This window comes from Pavona decussata, unplaced genomic scaffold (assembly GCF_977016875.1).
Source record: "Pavona decussata unplaced genomic scaffold, jaPavDecu1.1 SCAFFOLD_76, whole genome shotgun sequence".
Lineage (NCBI taxonomy): Eukaryota > Metazoa > Cnidaria > Anthozoa > Scleractinia > Agariciidae > Pavona > Pavona decussata.
Genome location: NW_028145494.1, coordinates 612,704 through 632,385, shown reverse-complemented (window position 1 = coordinate 632,385; position 19,682 = coordinate 612,704). Strand labels below are relative to the sequence as shown.

Sequence of the window (19,682 nt, the reverse complement as noted above, 5' to 3'; positions counted from 1 at the left end):
ACAAATCATTTCAAGTTCTACCCCATATATGAAGTAGTTACTTATCTTGTACCTGCCGCTGCACAAGTAGGCTGGAGACTCTGAAGCGAAAAAGTGAAGGAGGAAGAGAGAGGTATCCGGGAAGAGAAGCTGAAAATGGCCTCAACTTCTTTCATTTTTGCGATAATCTTCTCGACAGTTGCAGTCCTAGCGGTAGAAGGAACAGCTAGAGGAGCTGTGCCACTTGATACCTTAACTTTTGACAAGGTATTTTTATAATGATTCTTTGATTTATGCCCTGCCGGCCATTTTCTGCAACTGCCTGCAGCTGGCCGAAATCCTGGGTGGAAATGAGCTTGTTAAACTTAACGAGCTCAGAACCTTGGATATATATTTTAAAACAATGAAGACCATGTTGTCGAAGAATTAAGGGTGAACATTATCTTAATGAAAATATTTTGGTCTTTCAATAAGTTTTTCGTACTTTCAGCAATACACGATTATACACGTGCGTGGAAGATGAAATCAACGTGCTCTTTTGCTATTGGTTCATTAAAATCTCATCGCAGTGGTTCTGTCGAATTATGTATTTTTAAATAAGCACCGTTTAATATATTTACCAATGACGTGTTATTAACTTCCTCGATGTCTATCTTATTAAATTAGAGGGCGGATGAAAGTTCACCCAGTTGAGTAACTCAAGCAGAAAAATTGATGGCTTTAACTACAATTTTTTAAAAATATTTAGAGAACCCCCTGGGAAAAAGAAAAAAAGATAATAAAAATGTAATATTGTCATTTACATGAGAACAATAATTTTGGTCAATTTTGTATGCTGAAAGCAATTTGACTTCAAGTTTGAGAAAACAAAATTGTCACCCATAATAGTTTTATGTGAATCCCTTCAAGATTCATTGCTTGATTTATTGTATAAAGGAAAATTTGAATTTTAGATCTCCTAGGGCTAGTTCTATTTCCATGTTGGAAGTGGAAGAGTTACAGTTTAAAATTTTCAAACATGATGACTGGTTGTTAATATTATTTGGATTCAATCTTGCAACAACAATAATAGCTGCAGAAATGTGATGTTCCCTTTTGTAAACTTTTTTCTGAGGCAGGTCATTGGCAAACACAAAGCAGTTCTTGTTAAGTTTGACAAACAGTATGCATATGGAGAAAAAGAAGATGAGTTTAAGAAGTTTGCTGAGAAATCTTCATCACAGCCTGATCTTCTGGTGGCTGAGGTTGGAGTTTCAGGTAGGAAACTGACAAGAAAGTATTGTTTATTTAAAGATTTAAACAAAGAGCAGGTTTACCTTGTAGCTGTTCTGGTTCAAAGTTTGTTTTGGTTTAATTTTTTTCAAACCAGTTTGAACTTTATAATCAACAAAAACCAAAATTTGGGACTGAAAAATGGATAAATCTGCAAACTGCTGCATTTGCAGGGTCTGCAAATCCAGTAAAATTTTACTCCAAATCCAAAATCCTTGCAAAAGAATTTGTGAAATCAGCTGATCCATAGACCTATTCACCCCCCTCCTCTTGGAGGCACATTGGTGACACATTTGAAATTGATGGTTTGAAGCCTGGGGGCACTCTCGGACTCGGCGTCATATGTGGGTTGAATATGTTGTTGGTTCTTGTCCTTGCTCCGAGAGGTTTTTCTCCGGGTATTCCGGTTTTCTCCTCTTATATCTCCTCAAAAACCGACATTTCCAAATTCTGATTCGATCTGGAAAAGGGTCCCCAATTAGTGCACTGCGCTAAATTCATTGACACTTAAATAAAGTAATTTACAGTCGAACCTCCCCTTACAGACACCTCTCTAATACGGACACCTCTCTAATAGGTACAGTTCACTTGGTCCCAGGAAAATGCCCATACATTCTTTGTAAAAATAACCTCTATAATACGGACCCTCTATAATACTGACAACGGACACGAAATCTCGGCCCCAGAGAGAAAATTCATACAAACTTAACCTCTTTATTACGGACACTCCAGTGATGACAGTTCTTATTCAACACGATTTCCTGTTTGTCGTTGCATTACAGACTTCTTTAACGCAAAATAAATCAATATCAAAGAACTTTTATTAAATACCGGTACTCTACTATGTTAGTGTTCGCTACACTTGTTACTGTTCTATTATGTTACTGTTCGGAAACTGTATTATAGTTTGCCATATGTTTTTGGAATTGTACAGCTTACATTGTAATAATATGTACTGTCCATTAAACAATTTAAATGCACCTCAAAGACTTGTTTGGGCCAGTTTTGACTTAAAGAACACTTAAATAATACCATCAATGGAGCCTTTAAAGTGACGTAATATTCACGACCTCTATAAAACGAACACCTCTCTAATACGGACACTTTGCTCTGTCCCTTCGGTGTCCATATTAGAGAGGTTCAACTGTATTTTTATTTATTTATTTTTTTTCCCACCTGCCCTTGTTAGCTTAGCTTCTAGGCTGTTCACTGTTCATCTTAAGTTGGCATCTTATGGAAATCCAATTTTACAACAACAAAAATTCATGGAATATCATCAGATCTTTTAATGTTATTGGGAAGATTGCTTCTGGGATGTTTTTTTCTTGTTTGATGGCCTGTAATCTGGTTATGATCCTTGTTCTGCAGAATATGGTGAAAAGGAGAATGACCAACTGAGGGAGCGATTCAACATCAATAAGGAAGACTTCCCTGTGTACAAGTTATTCAAACAAAATGAGGCTACTCCAATAGACTTTAAGGGCGAGGTCAAGGCTGATGAACTCTCACAATTTGTGCAAACAAACGCTCGCCTTTGGATAGGTATGTTTTTTTTTTTTATTTTCTGTTTGATGTCACTCTTGCCTCCCTTGCAGATGCTCTTTCGGTTCATCACGCAATCTTTCCTCCCAACATTAGGGAGCAAAGATTGTGTGACGAGCCAAAAGAGCATCCGCGAGGGAGACTACAGTGTAGAGTGACATCAACCCAATGTTGGGGAGGAAAGATTGCATGATGAGCCAAAAAAGTGTCTGTGAGGGAGGCTAATGTCACTCAGGCTTATTTGATTTCAAATCCAGTCAAACTTTGGAGCTGGAGAACCCAACTGAAAACAGTCATGTGATTGCAGCTGATAGATCTGTTTACAGTTGCCAATGTGTTCTTGGTAATAGGGCAAACGGGGCTAAAATTACAGCAAATGTGTGGGATTTTGGCCAACTTTGAACCTCTGTAATTCCTCTCAAATTGTTGGTTGTTGACAGCGAAAATTTCTTTCAAAAGGTATTTGTTTTTTTTGTTATTTTTTTCAGTAAAAGCTCCCCTGTATACAACAGGCCGCTTTTAGAGGAGAACAGGCGGTTGTGCTGACACAGGCTATGTTTATGTTCACTGTGGTGTCAAGATGTTCATTCAAACCCATTCTATGTATTGTAAAGCAAACGTTATCATACCTCAATATTCTTTTCCCCACTCTAGGGATGCCAAATTGCGTTGAGAAGTTTGACAAATTGGCGGAAGAGCTGTTGGGCAGCGACAGCTCAAGTTATGCGGGCATCATTCAAAAAGCAGAAAAAACTTTGGAAGAAACCACAGACGAAAAAGAAAAGGCGAGTGGCGACATCTACATCAAAATCATGAAGAAGATTCAAGAAAAAGGAGTCGATTACATTGACAGTGAAGTGACGCGCGTTCAAAAACTATTAAAAGATAAAATCACCGACAAGAAAAAAGAACTGTTTAAGAAACGCTTGGATATTTTATCTTCTTTTCAGCGAGCTAAACAAAGTGGAAAGGAGGAATTGTAGTGTCTTGATTCAGTAGTTTTATGTTAAAACCTTGAAAAAGCTGATCTTAGTGAAGGTTTTATACAAGTGTTGACGTTTTTTAAAGTTTCTGCAATGTTTTGAAAGTTGTTTTTCCAATGCTATTTGTGAAATTTATTATACAGTAATGCGTTTTCGATGCTTTTGAGGGTTTTTCAAAGCGTTCCCTCGATTAAATTACAAACGAGACTTAAAATTTGCTTCTCTTCCTCGATAAGCGTCAAGTTATCCTGTATGTAAGGAGTGTACCTTCAAAAACAGGAAGAAAACCGAAAAGAATATTTTTTAAGCCATACCACAAAGAAGGCCGGTTTTGGTGGCAATATTTCCTGCAACTTACGTTGTCAGAGCATTGCCAGAATATTTGTGACACACTGCAACGGATATCACAACGTTGCGAAAACTTTACGCCGGTGCGTTGGAAGTTGTAGTTCTTGTAACAGCACTTCTACGATCGGGAAACTCGAAGATTGAGACGGATCATACTCCGGCATACAGACCGGAGCAATACGTGGATGATAATCATTAATGGGGGGCTAATGCTCAGTAGGAATTTCATGGGTTTTCATGAGTTAAAGGGGCAGTATCATGGGAGATCGATGGGAGATATCATGATTTTGGCCAAAATTCGCTAAATTTAAACTTTGAACACTGTGTTAATTGATTTCTCAATTGCTAATTTAAAGAAATATTAATAGTGATTCTAAGACGAAAGGTTGAACCAAAATATAGTACAACCGGCGATTTTTAGTGCGTTACAACAGCGAAATTTGAAAACGTCCGCCAGACGTTTTCAAATTTGAACCCTTCTTTATCTTGCTCATCTGCCGGCGAAAATATCCTTGGATGGTTTCTTTGCATTCTGATAGTCTTTTAATGGAATTTTGTCATTATATCTTGGCTGCTATCAACCGAAAAGCGTCTTTCCGATTTTCGATGTGTTACTAAAAATAGCGTGATACTGTCCCTTTAATTCTCTGATCAGTCATTTGTGTCCTTAGTGCTAGCGGTACAACATTCATTTGTAGTAAGCCAATAGTCAACCCAGACAGACCGCCAACAAAAGCTGATAGACGATCAGCAAGCGGCCGACAGTCGGCAAGCAGGTGGCTGTCCTTTGTAATCGACGGCATTATTCGCGCGGCTGCAAAGTTTGTGACTTAATGACCGTAGTCGCGGCTCCGCCTTTCAAATTTTTCCTTTGCTCGCAAATACCTACCGCAAGTTACACAGGCTAGCAGGCGGCCAAAGTTTTTCTCACTTTACCTCTCGTTTATTTTTCAGCGTTACCATCGACTGGTCCAAAACTTTTTGTCGTGTTAACAGGGTAGTGCCAAATTATGATAATTCTCGAGTATCGGGCATCTGTGCTTCGGTAACTTGTAGCCACCGACATAGGGCGCTTAGGAACTGGGGCTCCCGCCCTTGATCTGGAAAAAACAAGCCATATAGTGAGCGTGGGTGTTAGCTGCCGTAGACAGCTGTACTTGTTTGGTATCAGCCTGGCATAGTTTTTAGCTTTCTTCTATTAAAGTTGTTTTACAGTTATCTTGTTTTATCTTGTAAGAAAATTTAGCACCCTATCGGCGTTTACATGAGTTCGTGCCAGGCGCTATGGAGTGTTCTCCCCCGCCCCTGGTTCGTTGTCCACAAAAGCGCGCGACCGACAAAGAGCCTCGCATGGGTGTCAGTACCGCGTGGGCTTGGAACTCGCTGATTTCCGCTTTATGCTCTTCGCTCTGTTCGCAATCTCGTACCCAGAGTCTTCAGGCTTTTTGGTCAGCGGGGCAACGCCGGGAAGACTCTGGGGACATCGAATTTTATCACCGCAGGATTTCTGCGGTAAAACAATGAAAACCGTTACGAAACAGCCAATCAAAAAAATTGAATTTTTTCGATGTCCCCAGAGTCTTCCCGGCGTTGCCCCGCTGACCAAAAAGCCTGAAGACTCTGGGTACGAGATTGCTCTGTTCGCTGTACGACACTTCGCACGCAACTAATGCTGTTTTGTTGGTCGGTTGCGGCAAGTATCAGGAGTTTTTTTCATTAATTTAGATCCGCTAGAAAGGTAAGTGAATCGAAATATGATTTCTTTAGAGTTTTATCAACTTTACCGTCCAAGAAAAGAGTCCAAGCTAGGATTATTGGGCTGTATAACATGATTTTCCTTTTGGCGTTAACGTTCCTGACAACACGAATTAACATGGCGTTGTCTCTCTTTGATCGCGTACGTAATCGCCTCATGAGACAACATAGGTGAAGGAAGGGATTTCTACTTAAAGATTTAGTTTCGGCTTAAATCCTGTTCAATGTAAACCTTGCTTTTCTTGAGTAAATTAGCCGTCGCCTTCATTGCTTTTATTTATTTTTAACATACAAAGTCACCGTGCGTTCCCAGCCTTTGTTTGAAATTCATTGCAGGTCTACTTGATGTCGTTGTTAACGTTTCTTCAAACTTGCAGACCCTAAAACTGGCTGTAAATTTGAATATAAATCGCCCTGTGACGGTCGATTTGCCTGGAATATGGCTTAACTGAGCGAAACAACTATGTTTTAGATTCGGGCTGTCGCAAACGTAACATCGTTTTAATTCACGTTGCATTATTGCATTAAATATACAGTGATCGCCGATAAATTAATATACTAATGTATTTAGGCAAGGTAGAACACTATTGGTAAGAAAGTTAAGATGTCTACGGTGTTCTTAAAGACCAGATCTTTAAAACATCGTTCATTTTAGCTTTTCCCTTCTTTGTAGTGACACACGAAACTATTATAAATATAAGTTCAAAATTGTTTTTGCCGACTGGTCTAAAAGTGGCCTGGCTCTTATAGTCAATAATGGCATTCATTCCTAGATGTCTGTTCGAACATATAAAGTGTATGTTGGAAACCTTGGTGACAATGGAAGAAAGGAAGAAATTGAGAAGGAGTTTGAGAAATTTGGAACACTCCATGATGTTTGGGTTGCCCGTAACCCCCCAGGCTTTGCCTTTGTGGAGTTCTTAGATGTCCGTGATGCAGAAGATGCTATAAAGGAGCTGGATGGGAAGCAGATTTGTGGAGCTCGCGTCAGAGTAGAAATGTCCCGGCACCGTGGTCGTGGCCGAGGTGGAGGTGGAGGTGGAGGTCACCGTGGCGGTGGACGTCGCTTTGACGACAGGAGCTTTGATCGTTACGACGAGAGGTCTAGATCACCTTACAGGTTTGTTTATGTGTATTACATGTATTGATGTATTATTACTCATTGTCAGTGGAATCAGTGTTGTTGTCGTGGTTGTTGTTGATGTACAAGTATCAGTGATAAGTATATTTGGGAGGGAGGAGCATGGAATATATGGTGTGTCTGATCTGTTTTTCCATTCAAGTCCTTAGAAATCTGATTGCAAATAAATTATTACAACCAGTACAGGCTTTAATGGAAAGTAAATCACACACATAGGGAGGAATATTTCACCCTGTGTATGAGTGATATCTTAGGTCTCAGGATAGCAAATTAGTGAGAACATCTGTTACAAAGTTAAATGGTCTTCACCTGAGTCTCAGTGTCTACAGAGCATAATTACAATTTGTTATAAGCTTGCTGATATTTCTTGGTATGATCCAACAGTTTTTGTCTGATCCAAGAATCTAGGTTTTTTAGCGTTTGTTTTGTCGGTCAGATGTTATTTAATAATTTTATTATTTGCAAATGCTAGCAAATATAGTGTTTTAATAGTTTAACTGTATAATTAACTGAGTTGGAGCCTTGAAATTAGCTGTAATGTGTTTTCTTGATGTTTACACCTATTTTGTAAATAACTGTTTGGGTTGTTCTCTAGGTTCATCCATTAACCTCGTCCTCGCACCTTTGCTACATTTTTATGGTTGCAAGCTCAACAAAGTATCAACCTAAGATCATCTTTGTTCACCATCCAAATTACCAGTATTCAAGATGTTCAACAAATAATCGGCACAATGTCAAGCAGATTGTTTCCTTCCTTCAATCAACCTCCAAATTCTGTCCTCGTCCATCTGCCAACATCTCTTTCAACTCAACCTCCCTTGTCCTAAAAAATCACCACACCCAGATTCTGTGCACTTCGAAATAAGAATGGACCACGGCAGTGACCCTCTTCATCACCCAAAAGTTGTCCAAGTGTCGTCAATGCTTATCCAGGGTTGATTTGTTTGCAAGCAGCATGTATTCCTCTCCTCGAATTTGTCATCCACCCCCAGTCATCTCGTTAGCTAACTACTTCAGCATGTGAAACAACACATCAACTTTGTTAAACAAGGCAAACCAGTTTTCTTCTTCAGCATTAACAAAACATCAGATTTACAGGTAGTGGTGAAGATTTTTAAGTGGTTGAAGTAGTAGCCAGATTGTGATTATTGTGTTTAAAAGAATTGTGGTATCTTACCTGTACGCATAACTTTAAACAACTTCTACAAAATAATGTAGCTGCTGTAAAATATTTTGGTTAATACTCAGTAGGGTTAACAAAGTCTGGTTAATATTGGAATGGTAAATACCTTAATGCACAGGAAGATTTCAAAAAAAGACATTGGCTTCTGTTCCTTCACCAGTGCAAAAAATTGAAAAATTTTGTCATTTATGTGTCGGTGGGGATAATCTGTTACTATAAAATTTATAGTAAAAGACTATCCCCACAACACTATACCAGCTAAAGGGGCACTGTCACAGAGATTTTTCTGTGTTTTGGTCAAAAAATGAAAAGTTTTGACAAGGAACATTTTCTCTAACATCATTTTGCTGTTAGAGCACCGAGAATAAAATATTAGGTGTTTTTTTTTTCCAGGGAAAAACAAACTACTATCAGTTTTTAAGTGATTTCTCCAAAATACACAGGAAGAACTTGAAAATATTGGCTAATTTTTTCAAGTTGCAATCCATTTTAATCCTGGCCATCAGCAGCCAAAGATAATTAATGCTAGTTTCTGTGCACTAGTAGGGCAATTGTTAACAAAACTGAACCATTATTTAAACATTTCCATTGATACAAATATGTTTCTTAGCCATTCAAAGTAACACTACAAATAGGTGACACTGTCCCTTTAAACGTTGACCTGTACTATAAAAGGAACTATGGCCTGGCCAAGCTACCAGTCATTTCATTCTAGCTTGAACTGTCTTTTCAATAGTCTATATACCACAGTTTACTAGGGTATTGATAGAGTAAATTTGATGTGAAAGATATATTATTCTTTTACATTTTCAAGAAAAGTTGATAACAAAGTGATATTTATTATATATGATAGGTCACCACCACGTAGAAGGGGGAGGTCTCCTGAAATGGACAGGTACAGTTTGTATTTTCAACATTTTTATATTCTGATCAAACTGATAGATGTTCAGCACATCTTCATTGGATGTTTTAATGATTTTTATCTCACCTCCTGTCTTCATTTGTTTAAGGTGGCAGTCACGAGGAGGAAGGAGCCGATCTCGCAGCCCAAGACGTTACTAAGTGCCTTGCAGTGAATAAGGTATTGAACCTGATTCCATGTTTTTAGACTATATACACACCTTCTCTCCCTTCTTTCCCTCATTCTTGTCTTCACGCCTCCCTCCTTTTCTCCCTTCCTCCCTCTGTTACTGCCTCCTTCCCTCTCTTACCTTCTCAGCGTGTTCCTCCCTCCTTCCCCATTTCATTCCTGCCCCCCTTGCTCCCCTTACCCCTCTTACCCTCTCCTTTTCTCCTTTTCTCTATCCTTTTCTCTCTCTCCCCTTTTCCTTCTACCTCCCTCTGTCATTTCCTCCCTTTTTCTCTCCCTCACTCTCTTCCTTTCTCTTACATTCATCCATTATTGTTATTTTTTTATTTGTTTGCAGATTGCTCTTGAGTGAGAACAATCCAGCACAAGATCAGTAAAACACTCAGTTGTTCCAAATGAGAACCATAACATGATTTATATTCATCATTTTTTTTTATTTCTTATATAATTTATACGTTATCCTTTCTGTGTCATCAGTTAAAAAGTTTCATTTATAAGATAGTGCAAGTTATGGTCAATGGAGCTCTAGTTTATAGTTGCTTCACAATCTCTTTTCAATTCTTAACTTTAGCATCCAATAAACTAGTTTAATTTGCTTTGGGAGAAGACAACTTAATTCCAGATTTTCTTCTTTGGTATAAATTTATCTTCCTGTCAAGTGATTTAGCTTTTACTGTTACTGGATTAAAGATGTACACATTATTACCCTTGAGATAGTATTTTCACGCTGATGAATAGCTTCTTGTGATGTGATTTAAATTTTGTGAGTGACATATGCCATTTGGAAAACAGATGCTAAAGTTATAAATTGATCAGGACGATTTTTGTCAACGAAATCTATAAATTTTTGTGAAGTTGTATTTAATAACTGCTAGCAAAATATCGCTACTTTAGTCATAAACACTGTTCTAAGGAGAAAGCCATTATCTTGCAACAGAGCCAACTGTCGTTCCACGTTAACCTGAGATTTACCATTGAGAATGTAGAATATAGTGTAGTATGTTGTAAAGCGGTTAAATGTGTGTAACGCCCTGTGAAACTAATAAACTCAGTTTTTAATTATTGTTTTGTCTCTGTACATTTCAGAAAATTCACAGTGCAAGGAACAATATTATTTGAAAACTTTGAATGGTTTTAACTTGAGGAGAAAATAGTAGAATTATTGCCAGGCAAACAATAGCCAAGTTGATGTGACACTTTCCATTTGTTTGCATCTCCAGTGGTTTCGGGGTCTCACTTAAAGGGGAAGTATCACGAAAATTTGCTGTCATTTCAAAACCCAAAAATGTTTGTCTGTCAGCAGAAACAACGAAATAATTGTCAAGTTTGTTAAGAATTATCACCCCAGTGCAATAAAACTGTCGATGAGTGCCTCTGGCCAGAGACAGTGTCAGCCAGTTTGGATTGAAACTTGAAAAATATTAGGCTAATGTTTTTCAAGTTCTCGCATTTTTATTTCCAAAATGCGCTAGAACAGATCACAAGCTGTTTCTTTCAAGAATTGAGTTGATTTCGTTCCTCTCGTCATTCTAGAATTATTTGGCAGGTGATTGAAGGTCTTATTTCATCATTTTAACAAAAGATATCAAAAACCCCATGATACTTCCCCTCTAATGGCTAACTATGAAAATTTGTCAGTGAAAAAGAATCAAAATGTTCACAGTTTTGATTTGCATGCAACCATTGTGGAAACTGAAGCTGTCTGTTACTGCATTACTGTGACATTCTTTCAAGGGTTGCATAGTGAATCTTGCTTTCTGCAACTGAGTGGTATTACAATTCCACAGACACTGACACTGTATTTTAGCTGCTGCAAGACAAAGCGTTTAAAACATTGCATAGAGTAGCATTGCCTTTGTGGCTTTAGTTTTTGATTTTGCATCATATTGGTAACTACATCCCTCCAATGAGCATTCCACAATTAATAATCAATAGTTTGATGAGTTTCTGGTTGACTAGCCTGCGTAGCTGGCGGTATTGTAGGCGCGTGCGAAATAAAGTTTTGGCGGCGGAGACGTGAGGAGAATGGGGAGGGGGACTTTGAAATACTGTATTTCCCGCGTCTTTGCCGCTCGCTTCTAGCAGCTCTGCTGCCAAAACTTTATTTCATGCACGCCTACAATACCACCAGCTATGCAAGCTACTGGTTGACAAGTTTGGATTTTGGTCTGTAAATTGACTTATCGCATCCTGAAAACACAAATTAAAAGAGAGATTTTACTCGTTTGACAAGGTGCCCGAGGAACTCCAATAAGAAATTTACAAAAAAGCCCCCAATAAGTCGCCTCTCTTTGCTCCCAACAACTGGGGGCTTTTTCAAGCTGGGATCAGTGGGATTAAAGCAGTTTTATCAATTCTTTCAGTTCAAGTAAGAAATTTGAACCAGATCTTCAGCTCCTTTGAACATGCGTTTTTCCGCTCCAAGAGAGCTCTCTCTCTCTCCAACTGCATTCTCAGCATCTTAGAACCAAAGTGCGAGGTTGTTCTCTCTCCCTCAGGAGGGTAAAAATGGAAACCAAGCGAGGGGTAGTGGAAAGAAGGTGAATTCACGACTGCACCTTAATTTACCCTTCTGTGATGGGTGACGAATTTTCTCCACCCTACCCCACTGGAATTAGACAGCCTCGTTTCCAAAGTACAGTCCTCATTCCAAGATGGCGGCAAAGTTTGACTGGGAAAAACAACAAACCGAATTTCATTCCTCTTGGTTGGCAAAATATTTAATTTAGGGTTCTTTCTGTCGATTCAAAAATGGAGCGTTACCACGTTTTAGAGCTAATTGGAGAGGGGTCGTTTGGCAAAGTGTACAAAGGACGTAAGAGATACAGCGGTCAGGTAACTTTGAATACTTTTGAGACCAGAGATATTTGCAGTCCTTCGGTATACGGAGAAATCTTCAAACGACCCTCAAACGTGTCTGCTGTAAGCTTGTACTTATTCCTCATTTATCCTGAATTTCAGGTTGTGGCTTTAAAATTCATTCCCAAAGTTGGTAGATCAGAAAAAGAGTTGAAGAATTTACAGAGGGAAATTGATATCATGAGGAATCTTGAGCATGAAAATATCATAAAGCTACTGGACTCCTTTGAAACGCCTAAAGAGGTAAAGTGTCAACTAAAGGACAAGATAATAAATAAACCTGTTGGGCTGAATTCTAAAATACCGGGGTACTTTTTTTGGGACTAAATCGACTGTTACTGTGGTCTTCAGTAAGTTTCAAGAGTTGTCCAAAAATAAACTTAAGTATTTCATGTTATAATCCTATTCCATGTGCATAACTTGTATCCCTGTACTCTGCTAAGGAAGATAACATGAACATTTTGTTCTATGAACGTCCAGTCTGAAGATTATGGCAAAACTTGAGGAGAGTGAGATCCCATGCATTGCGAGCATTGAGTGCACTTGCCATGCTCTGCAGACTGGATAAATATGATGTATGATAAAACAGAAGAATACCCACTGCAGGGCTGTGGATGGCAGTGGCAGTCTTCTTATTCATCCAGTATGGGTCTGCGACCATGGTGGCACCAAGACTTTTTTCAAAAGTAGCTAACCTCATTTCATCCAATATGTTGGCAATGGTGGCAGTTTAATAGACTCCACTGAAACACACTTGTTATGGGAGGTCGCTTTCCAAGGTGTGAAACAACAAGCGACCTAGCCCAGAAAGCTGACATTACAGTAAATTTTTTGTTCACAGGTATGTGTAGTAACAGAGTATGCCGAAGGGGAATTATTCCAGGTACTAGAGGATGATGGTTCTCTTCCAGAGCAACAGGTTTGTCTTATGTGTTAGAGGGTCAACAGTCAAAACATCAGGGCCCAGTTGTTCAAAGCCTGATTAAGCTAATCCCAGATTAACGTGAACTTTGATGCAAATTTAATTATAATCAATAAAGATTCTCCCAAAAGATTTTTGTCCCTCAGTTTTGCTTTAGACTTTGTTTAACCTTTAACTTGAAATTAGCCTTTTAAATCATTTTCAACGAGCGAGCTGAAAACCTTGATTAACTTTTAATTGTGGATTAGAGTTAATCGGCTTTCGAACAACTGGGTCCAGCACTCAAATCTCTTTATTGTGACAAAATCACCTTATCAACTCTGTTGATAAAACCAAACATTCTTTCCACATCCCATCAATGCAGCACCACAGTTTCTTTAGACTAAGACTTGGAACAAATACTAAGAAGTAACCAGGTGTATCCCATAAATATATTGAGGGCAGTAGTAGTTCTTCTGGTTGCATCTTGCTAAGGAACCAGACCTATAAAAAAAATAATAAATAAACAAATAACCTTTATTTACCCTCGGCAGTGTTTATGGCACAAGTGCTAGTGGGTCCGAGCATTGAACTTCACAAACTAATAATTTAAATTGAAAATAACATGGTTAAAAATCCCAACTGGCAGGAGGCAGACCAGCTGGCTATTTACAAGCGTGGCTGAGGAGTTGAACTCAGGGCTACCGACAAACAACTCCAGCTAGCTGCTGTCAGAGCGAATCTTGAGCCTGGGACCTCCAAGTTTCAAGTTCGGTGCCCTAACCACTCAACCATGCTCCTCCTCCATTAAGCACTGGCACTGATAGGTCTCATTGGCTTATTGAGTCCATTTGATTGGACTACATACACATTACTCTTTTGTTGCTTATTTACTTAATACATCCATTTGTGGAGAGATATATTGTGGAGTAGCCAAGTGTCTTGACGAAGTGAACCAAACATATATGTTGTAGGTCAAAATGAATCCCACGTTAAAATGATTTGGACCTAGGTTGATGTGTATTTTCCTTTGTTAAGGTTGGGTAATTTACATCTGAAACAAAGGAAAATACAAATCAAACTAGGTTGAAATCAATGTAACCTGGGATTCATTTTAACCTACAACATCGTGACAGGTCAATATTGAGCTGTAAATTCTGATTTCCTTGAAGATCCAGAATTCAGTGTGGTAATCATATGGGCCACTATCAAACTGGGTCACTGCTTGAACATTTGTGATGACTATCTCCATGGCTGGAAACAACAATATTATTTTTAAGCTGTATTGAATGGTAACCATTCAAATTTTCAGGTCAGAATGATAGCATGCCAACTTGTCAAGGCACTGTACTATCTACACTCTCACAGGATACTTCACCGAGACATGAAACCACAGAATATACTCTTAGGAAAGGGAGGAGTTGTGAAACTCTGCGATTTTGGGTAAGTATTCTGACTTGTAATAAATGAGACTCAATGACTAGAGAAAGCCAAAACCTGTCCCCATGTAGGAAAACAAAGTAGTTTTATATTTATAGTCCTTTTGTTTATAATTTTAGAGATTTTTTCTAGTCCAAAATGTAGAAATATTATGGGATACAATGAAATGAAAAATATAATAAATTCCACTAGGAACAATGTCAGAGCTCTCTTCAATTTTTCTTGGCAGATTGGAGGGAACTCTGCTTACAGGGTATGTGAAAGGGCACTCACCTTGCTTTTATGGGAAGGATTCTGAGGCAATTTGGATAATGAGAAAATTAGGATAATTTTTTTTAGAAAAGGGTTACTGCATAAGAGGCTTTCCTATCCAGAAACTTTTTTGACAACATACACAACTATGGTTATTGAGATGTGTAAAATTTGAACATCTCAATGACCATAAAATTTGAATCACACTTACAGACCAAGCACCTCAAAAAAATTGCCAGACCTGTTTGTTGGCTTAATTCATTTCATAAATTGAGTGTAGGGTACCTTATGCCAAGCTTTTGTGAAGCCAGAAGGTTATAGTTTTCTGTTGATATTTTGGTTCCAATAGAAATTTGTAATTAACTTAGATTTTATAAATTGTTTCAGATTTGCAAGAGCTATGAGTATCAACACCCTTGTTTTAACATCAATAAAGGTACACTGCAGCACACGTTATTAATTTTGTTACATCTTATTTGCTTTTGTGCATGTGGTAGTTACTGTATTATTCTATTTCCTCTTGCAATGTTGTAGGGAACTCCACTTTATATGTCGCCTGAATTGGTACAGGAGAAGCCATATGATCACAACTCTGACCTTTGGTTTGTATTACAGTAAAATGTCTACTAAACAAACTTTGATGAACTGATTATTTGTTCATTCACAGGAGTTTTAGTAAGGCTTTTCAGTCTGAATACAGTTCTTCTGCCAAGATTGACTTTTGATATCATTCACTATGAGCCGTAACCAGAGAGGGGGTGGGGGAGTGAAAAAAGTGGAGAAAAAATGGGAGGACCAATTATTTTCTCCCACTTTACTTGCTCCCTCACCCCTTCCCAGTCACACCTGCCATGCAGGCTACTTTTTATCAATACCTGTTTCATTTGTAGTCTGTAAATTTATGATGCAATAATTATTGACTGATGAGTGTATATTATTATTGTTTTTTTTTTCTTTTTTTCTGATCCAGAATGTAAACTACTGGGTCCTCCAGTAATTCTGAAAGCCAATAAAGTTTATTTATTTATTTACTGTGTTTTTACGGCTTTTTGTTTTCTTATTTGTAGGTCTGTGGGGTGTATCTTATACGAGCTGTTCGTTGGAACACCACCGTTTTACACCAACAGTATTTTTCAATTAGTGAATCTTATCTGCCGGGTATGTACTGAAACGTGAATAATGCTTTCATCATACCTTGATCTAGCTTTGGTTGCAAACAATTAGTGCAGGTGAAAATTAACATGTTTTGTTCAGTGAAACAGTCATTGATTGCCATGGCTGTGTGTTGCGTCATACCATTCTTCTTGACAAGTATTGATTACTATTGACAACAATAATATTATTTTTTTTATAAGTTACTGACAATGTCTTTTTGAAATTATTCTTCCTTCTTCGTCATTCAACTTGCCATTTAAAAGTTGAAGAATGGTGAGAAGCTAAGTTGTCATGTTTATTGGAAATTTTGCCTGCTGACGCAGCTTTCTCACAGTATAAAAAAGCTTGGTTTCTTTTCTGGATTAAAGAGACATTGAACAGATTTTATACTGTCACCATTACTGTACTGTCACATTATCCATATCTGTCCTTACCTAGGATACTGTTAAGTGGCCTGAGAACATGAGCCCTGATTTTCAGGTAGGACTACCAATAAAAATACATATGACATAAATATAATAATATAATAATATAATTTATTAAATTCTCAGCCTCGGATAATGTATTTCTAGCCTTCTGATTGGTTCACTAAATCCCTGTTATCAGCTCATATACCGTAGTTTGACCTTATATGGAAAACAATTGCCCCAGGTGTCGCTAAGCTAATTTTTTTTTTCGGCGGGAAGCAAAAGTTTCTCCGGAAAAATGGAGAAAAAAAAAGTAAAGAAAGCAATACCAGACAATGCCATCTCAATATAACAACTACGATAAAAGCCACAAAGTTCGGTATGACACTATTTAATGGTACGTATCTCTGAAGTTTCCTTTAAAATCTTTAAAATTGCAAGATTTTACGATTTAGATCACATAACAACAACAACAATAACAACTGGTTACCTTCAAAAATTTCAGGATGGCTTGCAAATCCCGACAAATCAGGAAGAGCTTTATGCCTGCCTTTATGTTTTTATGCATTTACAAGGACTTCAAGAAAAGTTCATCTATGAAATCCGTACGAGCAGTGGCCATAACGTTCATTTCCGTCGCTTGGCACCACTCAGCAAAACATTTGCACAAATGTGCACACTCAGCTCTTACGCTTCTCGATAAGCTTGAAGGTTAAAAACTTGCACTGAATGCTTGTCTCAGTGAGGTTGTACCTCGTACACTTGGACTTGCCTGAGGTGTTTTAAATCGTCCATGAGGAATTCAGTTCAGCATAAAAAAAGCCGTCCTTGATCCCTTCCTTCGCTCGGCACCACACAGCAAAACATTTGTTCAAATGTGCACAACTATTACGCTTCTCGATGAGCTGGAACTTCAAAAGCACTTGAATATTTGTCTCAGAAAGGTTGTAACTCGTCCATTTAAACGTTTCTTGAATTTGAGATGTCCGACTGTGTCCTATCTTCTTCGCTATCGATTTTTTCATTCAACGCCATTTGCAAAGAGCTGCGAGTGTCATGTGATCATTACGTTTCGCACGCTTTGGTCGGAAGTTGCCTCAACATCCCGTCGTTTTAATTTTCCTTAAAACAAAATTCAGTAAACTTCAACAGCAATATCCAAACGCGGAGAATTTAATAATTAAAAACAATTATTCCATTCACGCTTGTTGGATATGAGATTAGTTATAGCCAACTCGGCACTTTGCGCCTCGTTGGCCATTTACCATCTCATATTCAATGCGTGCTCATGGAATAATTGTTTAATATAATTTACATATATAATACATATATCATATGTATCCTGCCATTAGTGCCTGGAAAGTGTGATGACTTGGGTTCTTGGGTTAATGGTACCAGAATTAAAGTGGTACTGTGAATGGAGTAGGGTACTTTCATAGAGGAACAGCGGTGCAGTAGTAAGCAGATTATTGGACATCAGACCCAAATTGTTTATTTAGAGTGGCTATCTTTGCTCATTGGATAGTTAAAATTACCTTCTTTAATCCTGGCCAAAAATGTTGGAATGATTTCCAAAACTCAACATGATATACCTCTTAACCCCCCTGCCCCCATGCAATGTTGTCATGTTACTGTGTTTGTGTACAGTCCAAATGATTTCCATTGGCTATCAACACTGCTTGGGGAAGGGAGGGCTTCCAAAAATTCACAATAGACGTCATCACCAAGCTTTTGGTGACTGGTTATAGATATCCAGAACACAAATGTACACTGCAAATACTATTTTCACATCTGGCCCAGAAAATATTGGTCAGGATTGTTGCAGATAAAATTTTGACCAAATAATAATGACATGACTGTACACAATTTTTCAAGATTTCAACACAGTTACATACTCAGTTGTGCATACAGTGTAGAGACTCGTGTTGATTCGTGATCCAGTGGATTAAAAATTATCCGCTCTTTGAACAACCAGGCCAGATGTGAAGGTTGGTGGGTCAAGGTCTAGCCTCTGCCAATGCAACATGGATCAGAGGTTGTAGGTAAAAGGAGATGTTGAGGTAGAAGACATAAGTTAATGACATAGGTTGTCCACATTGTGACAGACTTTTGTAAGATTTTTTACTAACCTGTTCTGCTATGTTTTAGAGTTTTCTACAAGGCCTCCTCACTAAAGATCCTAACAAAAGACTTTCCTGGCCTTATTTACTCAGACATCCTTTTGTGGCAGATGGAATTAATGGTGAGTTTATCATAGTTTCTCAGAGATAACTAATTAAAATATATTAGGGTTAATTGTACATGTAATTTAACTTAGTTAACGACTTGGAGCAAGTTTGCTCCTTGGTGGTGTGGCGTTGGCATTTACCCTATTGGCATACAGTTTGGTGTGCTGGTGGCGCATGAGCATTTAAGCGTTTGTTGTTGCATAACTGTTTGGACCTGGTTCAGGTCCACAGGTGGTTGCAAGGCCAGGGGTATTCTCATGTGGTTTAGGCGTGCACCTTAGCATGTGCTCGGAATTTTACTCTTCTCAGTATTTTTCATGGTGTTGTTGGTTTATCGTGTTTTGTAGGGCTTTTCTTTCACTCTCTTCCCTCCCAGTAGTGTTAGTTTGTTATCATTTGGGGTTGGGTTTGGGGTAAGGGTTGGGGATTGGGTAAGGGTTAGGGTTAGGGTTAGGGTTAGGGTTAGTTCTATGTCTTATTTACTTATTATTTTTTCACTGAGCTTCTAGTCTCAGTGTGATGGGTGCTAGGGCTGGGGCTGGGGCTGGGTTCCGGGTGGGGCTCGTGGCTGGATTGCAGATAGGGCAGGCTTATGGGGTGTTCTACCTACCTGGGTTTGGGTTGGCGGTACCAGTTCCCCTGGCTCCTGGGCACCCAACCTCCATTTACAACAGGCATTAAAGGGAATCTCCACTCCCACAACAAATGGATGGTAAATTGTTGGAAATAGTGTCTAAGTTCTAAATTTTAGTTGAAAAAGTAGAAGTGACATTCAAGTGTGCTAACAATTAAATAATTTTATGGTCGTTACCTATTTTTCCTTTTAAATTTACCGAACGCCACCATTTTTGATTTTATGACATCATAAGGTTGCTTCTATTGTTAGTAAGCAGAAGTTCTTTTGTGTGAAACAGTAGAGCAACCGTATTACGTCATGAAATCCAAGATGGCCGCGCCCGGGAAATTTAGAAGTGAAAATAGGCGACAATCATATCTAATTTTAAGCACACTTGAATGTTATTTCTACTTCTTAAACTAAAATTTAGATTTTGGACACTATTTTCAACAATTAACCATTCATTTGTTTTCAGACTGGAGGTTGCCTTTAATAAATATTCATCATATTTGAAATCAGAAGAATCTCAAG

At 38.3% G+C, this 19,682-nt stretch overlaps 3 protein-coding genes across 5 annotated transcripts in view; all 3 read left to right on the top strand.

The window, feature by feature from the left end:
- Window positions 1-63: 63 nt before the first annotated feature.
- LOC146476483 (endoplasmic reticulum resident protein 29-like) lies at window positions 64-4,011 on the top strand. Its single transcript, XM_085114351.1, has 4 exons — window positions 64-246; window positions 1,098-1,236; window positions 2,620-2,793; window positions 3,448-4,011. The coding sequence occupies exons 1-4, from the start codon at window positions 136-138 to the stop codon at window positions 3,774-3,776; spliced, it is 753 nt and encodes a 250-aa protein (XP_084970477.1). The 5' UTR covers window positions 64-135; the 3' UTR covers window positions 3,777-4,011.
- A 1,742-nt stretch (window positions 4,012-5,753) lies between these two features.
- LOC146476482 (putative splicing factor, arginine/serine-rich 6) lies at window positions 5,754-10,355 on the top strand. Of its 2 annotated transcripts, XR_014865584.1 has the most exons (6): window positions 5,754-5,862; window positions 6,653-6,999; window positions 7,616-8,118; window positions 9,057-9,098; window positions 9,214-9,284; window positions 9,631-10,355. XR_014865584.1 is itself a non-coding variant. In XM_085114359.1 (5 exons), the coding sequence occupies exons 2-4, from the start codon at window positions 6,653-6,655 to the stop codon at window positions 9,263-9,265; spliced, it is 441 nt and encodes a 146-aa protein (XP_084970485.1). In that variant the 5' UTR covers window positions 5,754-5,862; the 3' UTR covers window positions 9,266-9,284; window positions 9,631-10,355. The 2 variants fall into 2 exon arrangements, 1 of the variants encoding a protein (XP_084970485.1); XM_085114359.1 differs by lacking the exon at window positions 7,616-8,118.
- Window positions 10,356-11,939: 1,584 nt separating this feature from the next.
- The window catches only part of LOC146476481 (serine/threonine-protein kinase 36-like), a 32,546-nt gene continuing 24,803 nt past the window's right edge, over window positions 11,940-19,682 (top strand). For both annotated transcript variants that reach the window (XM_085114371.1, XM_085114370.1), the window contains exons 1-9: window positions 11,940-12,128; window positions 12,255-12,395; window positions 12,994-13,071; window positions 14,366-14,496; window positions 15,133-15,181; window positions 15,280-15,347; window positions 15,813-15,903; window positions 16,339-16,380; window positions 18,456-18,549. In XM_085114371.1, coding sequence (XP_084970497.1) covers window positions 12,045-12,128; window positions 12,255-12,395; window positions 12,994-13,071; window positions 14,366-14,496; window positions 15,133-15,181; window positions 15,280-15,347; window positions 15,813-15,903; window positions 16,339-16,380; window positions 18,456-18,549 — 778 coding nt within the window. In that variant the 5' untranslated portion in view covers window positions 11,940-12,044. The remainder of the gene's footprint in view (window positions 12,129-12,254; window positions 12,396-12,993; window positions 13,072-14,365; window positions 14,497-15,132; window positions 15,182-15,279; window positions 15,348-15,812; window positions 15,904-16,338; window positions 16,381-18,455; window positions 18,550-19,682) is intronic.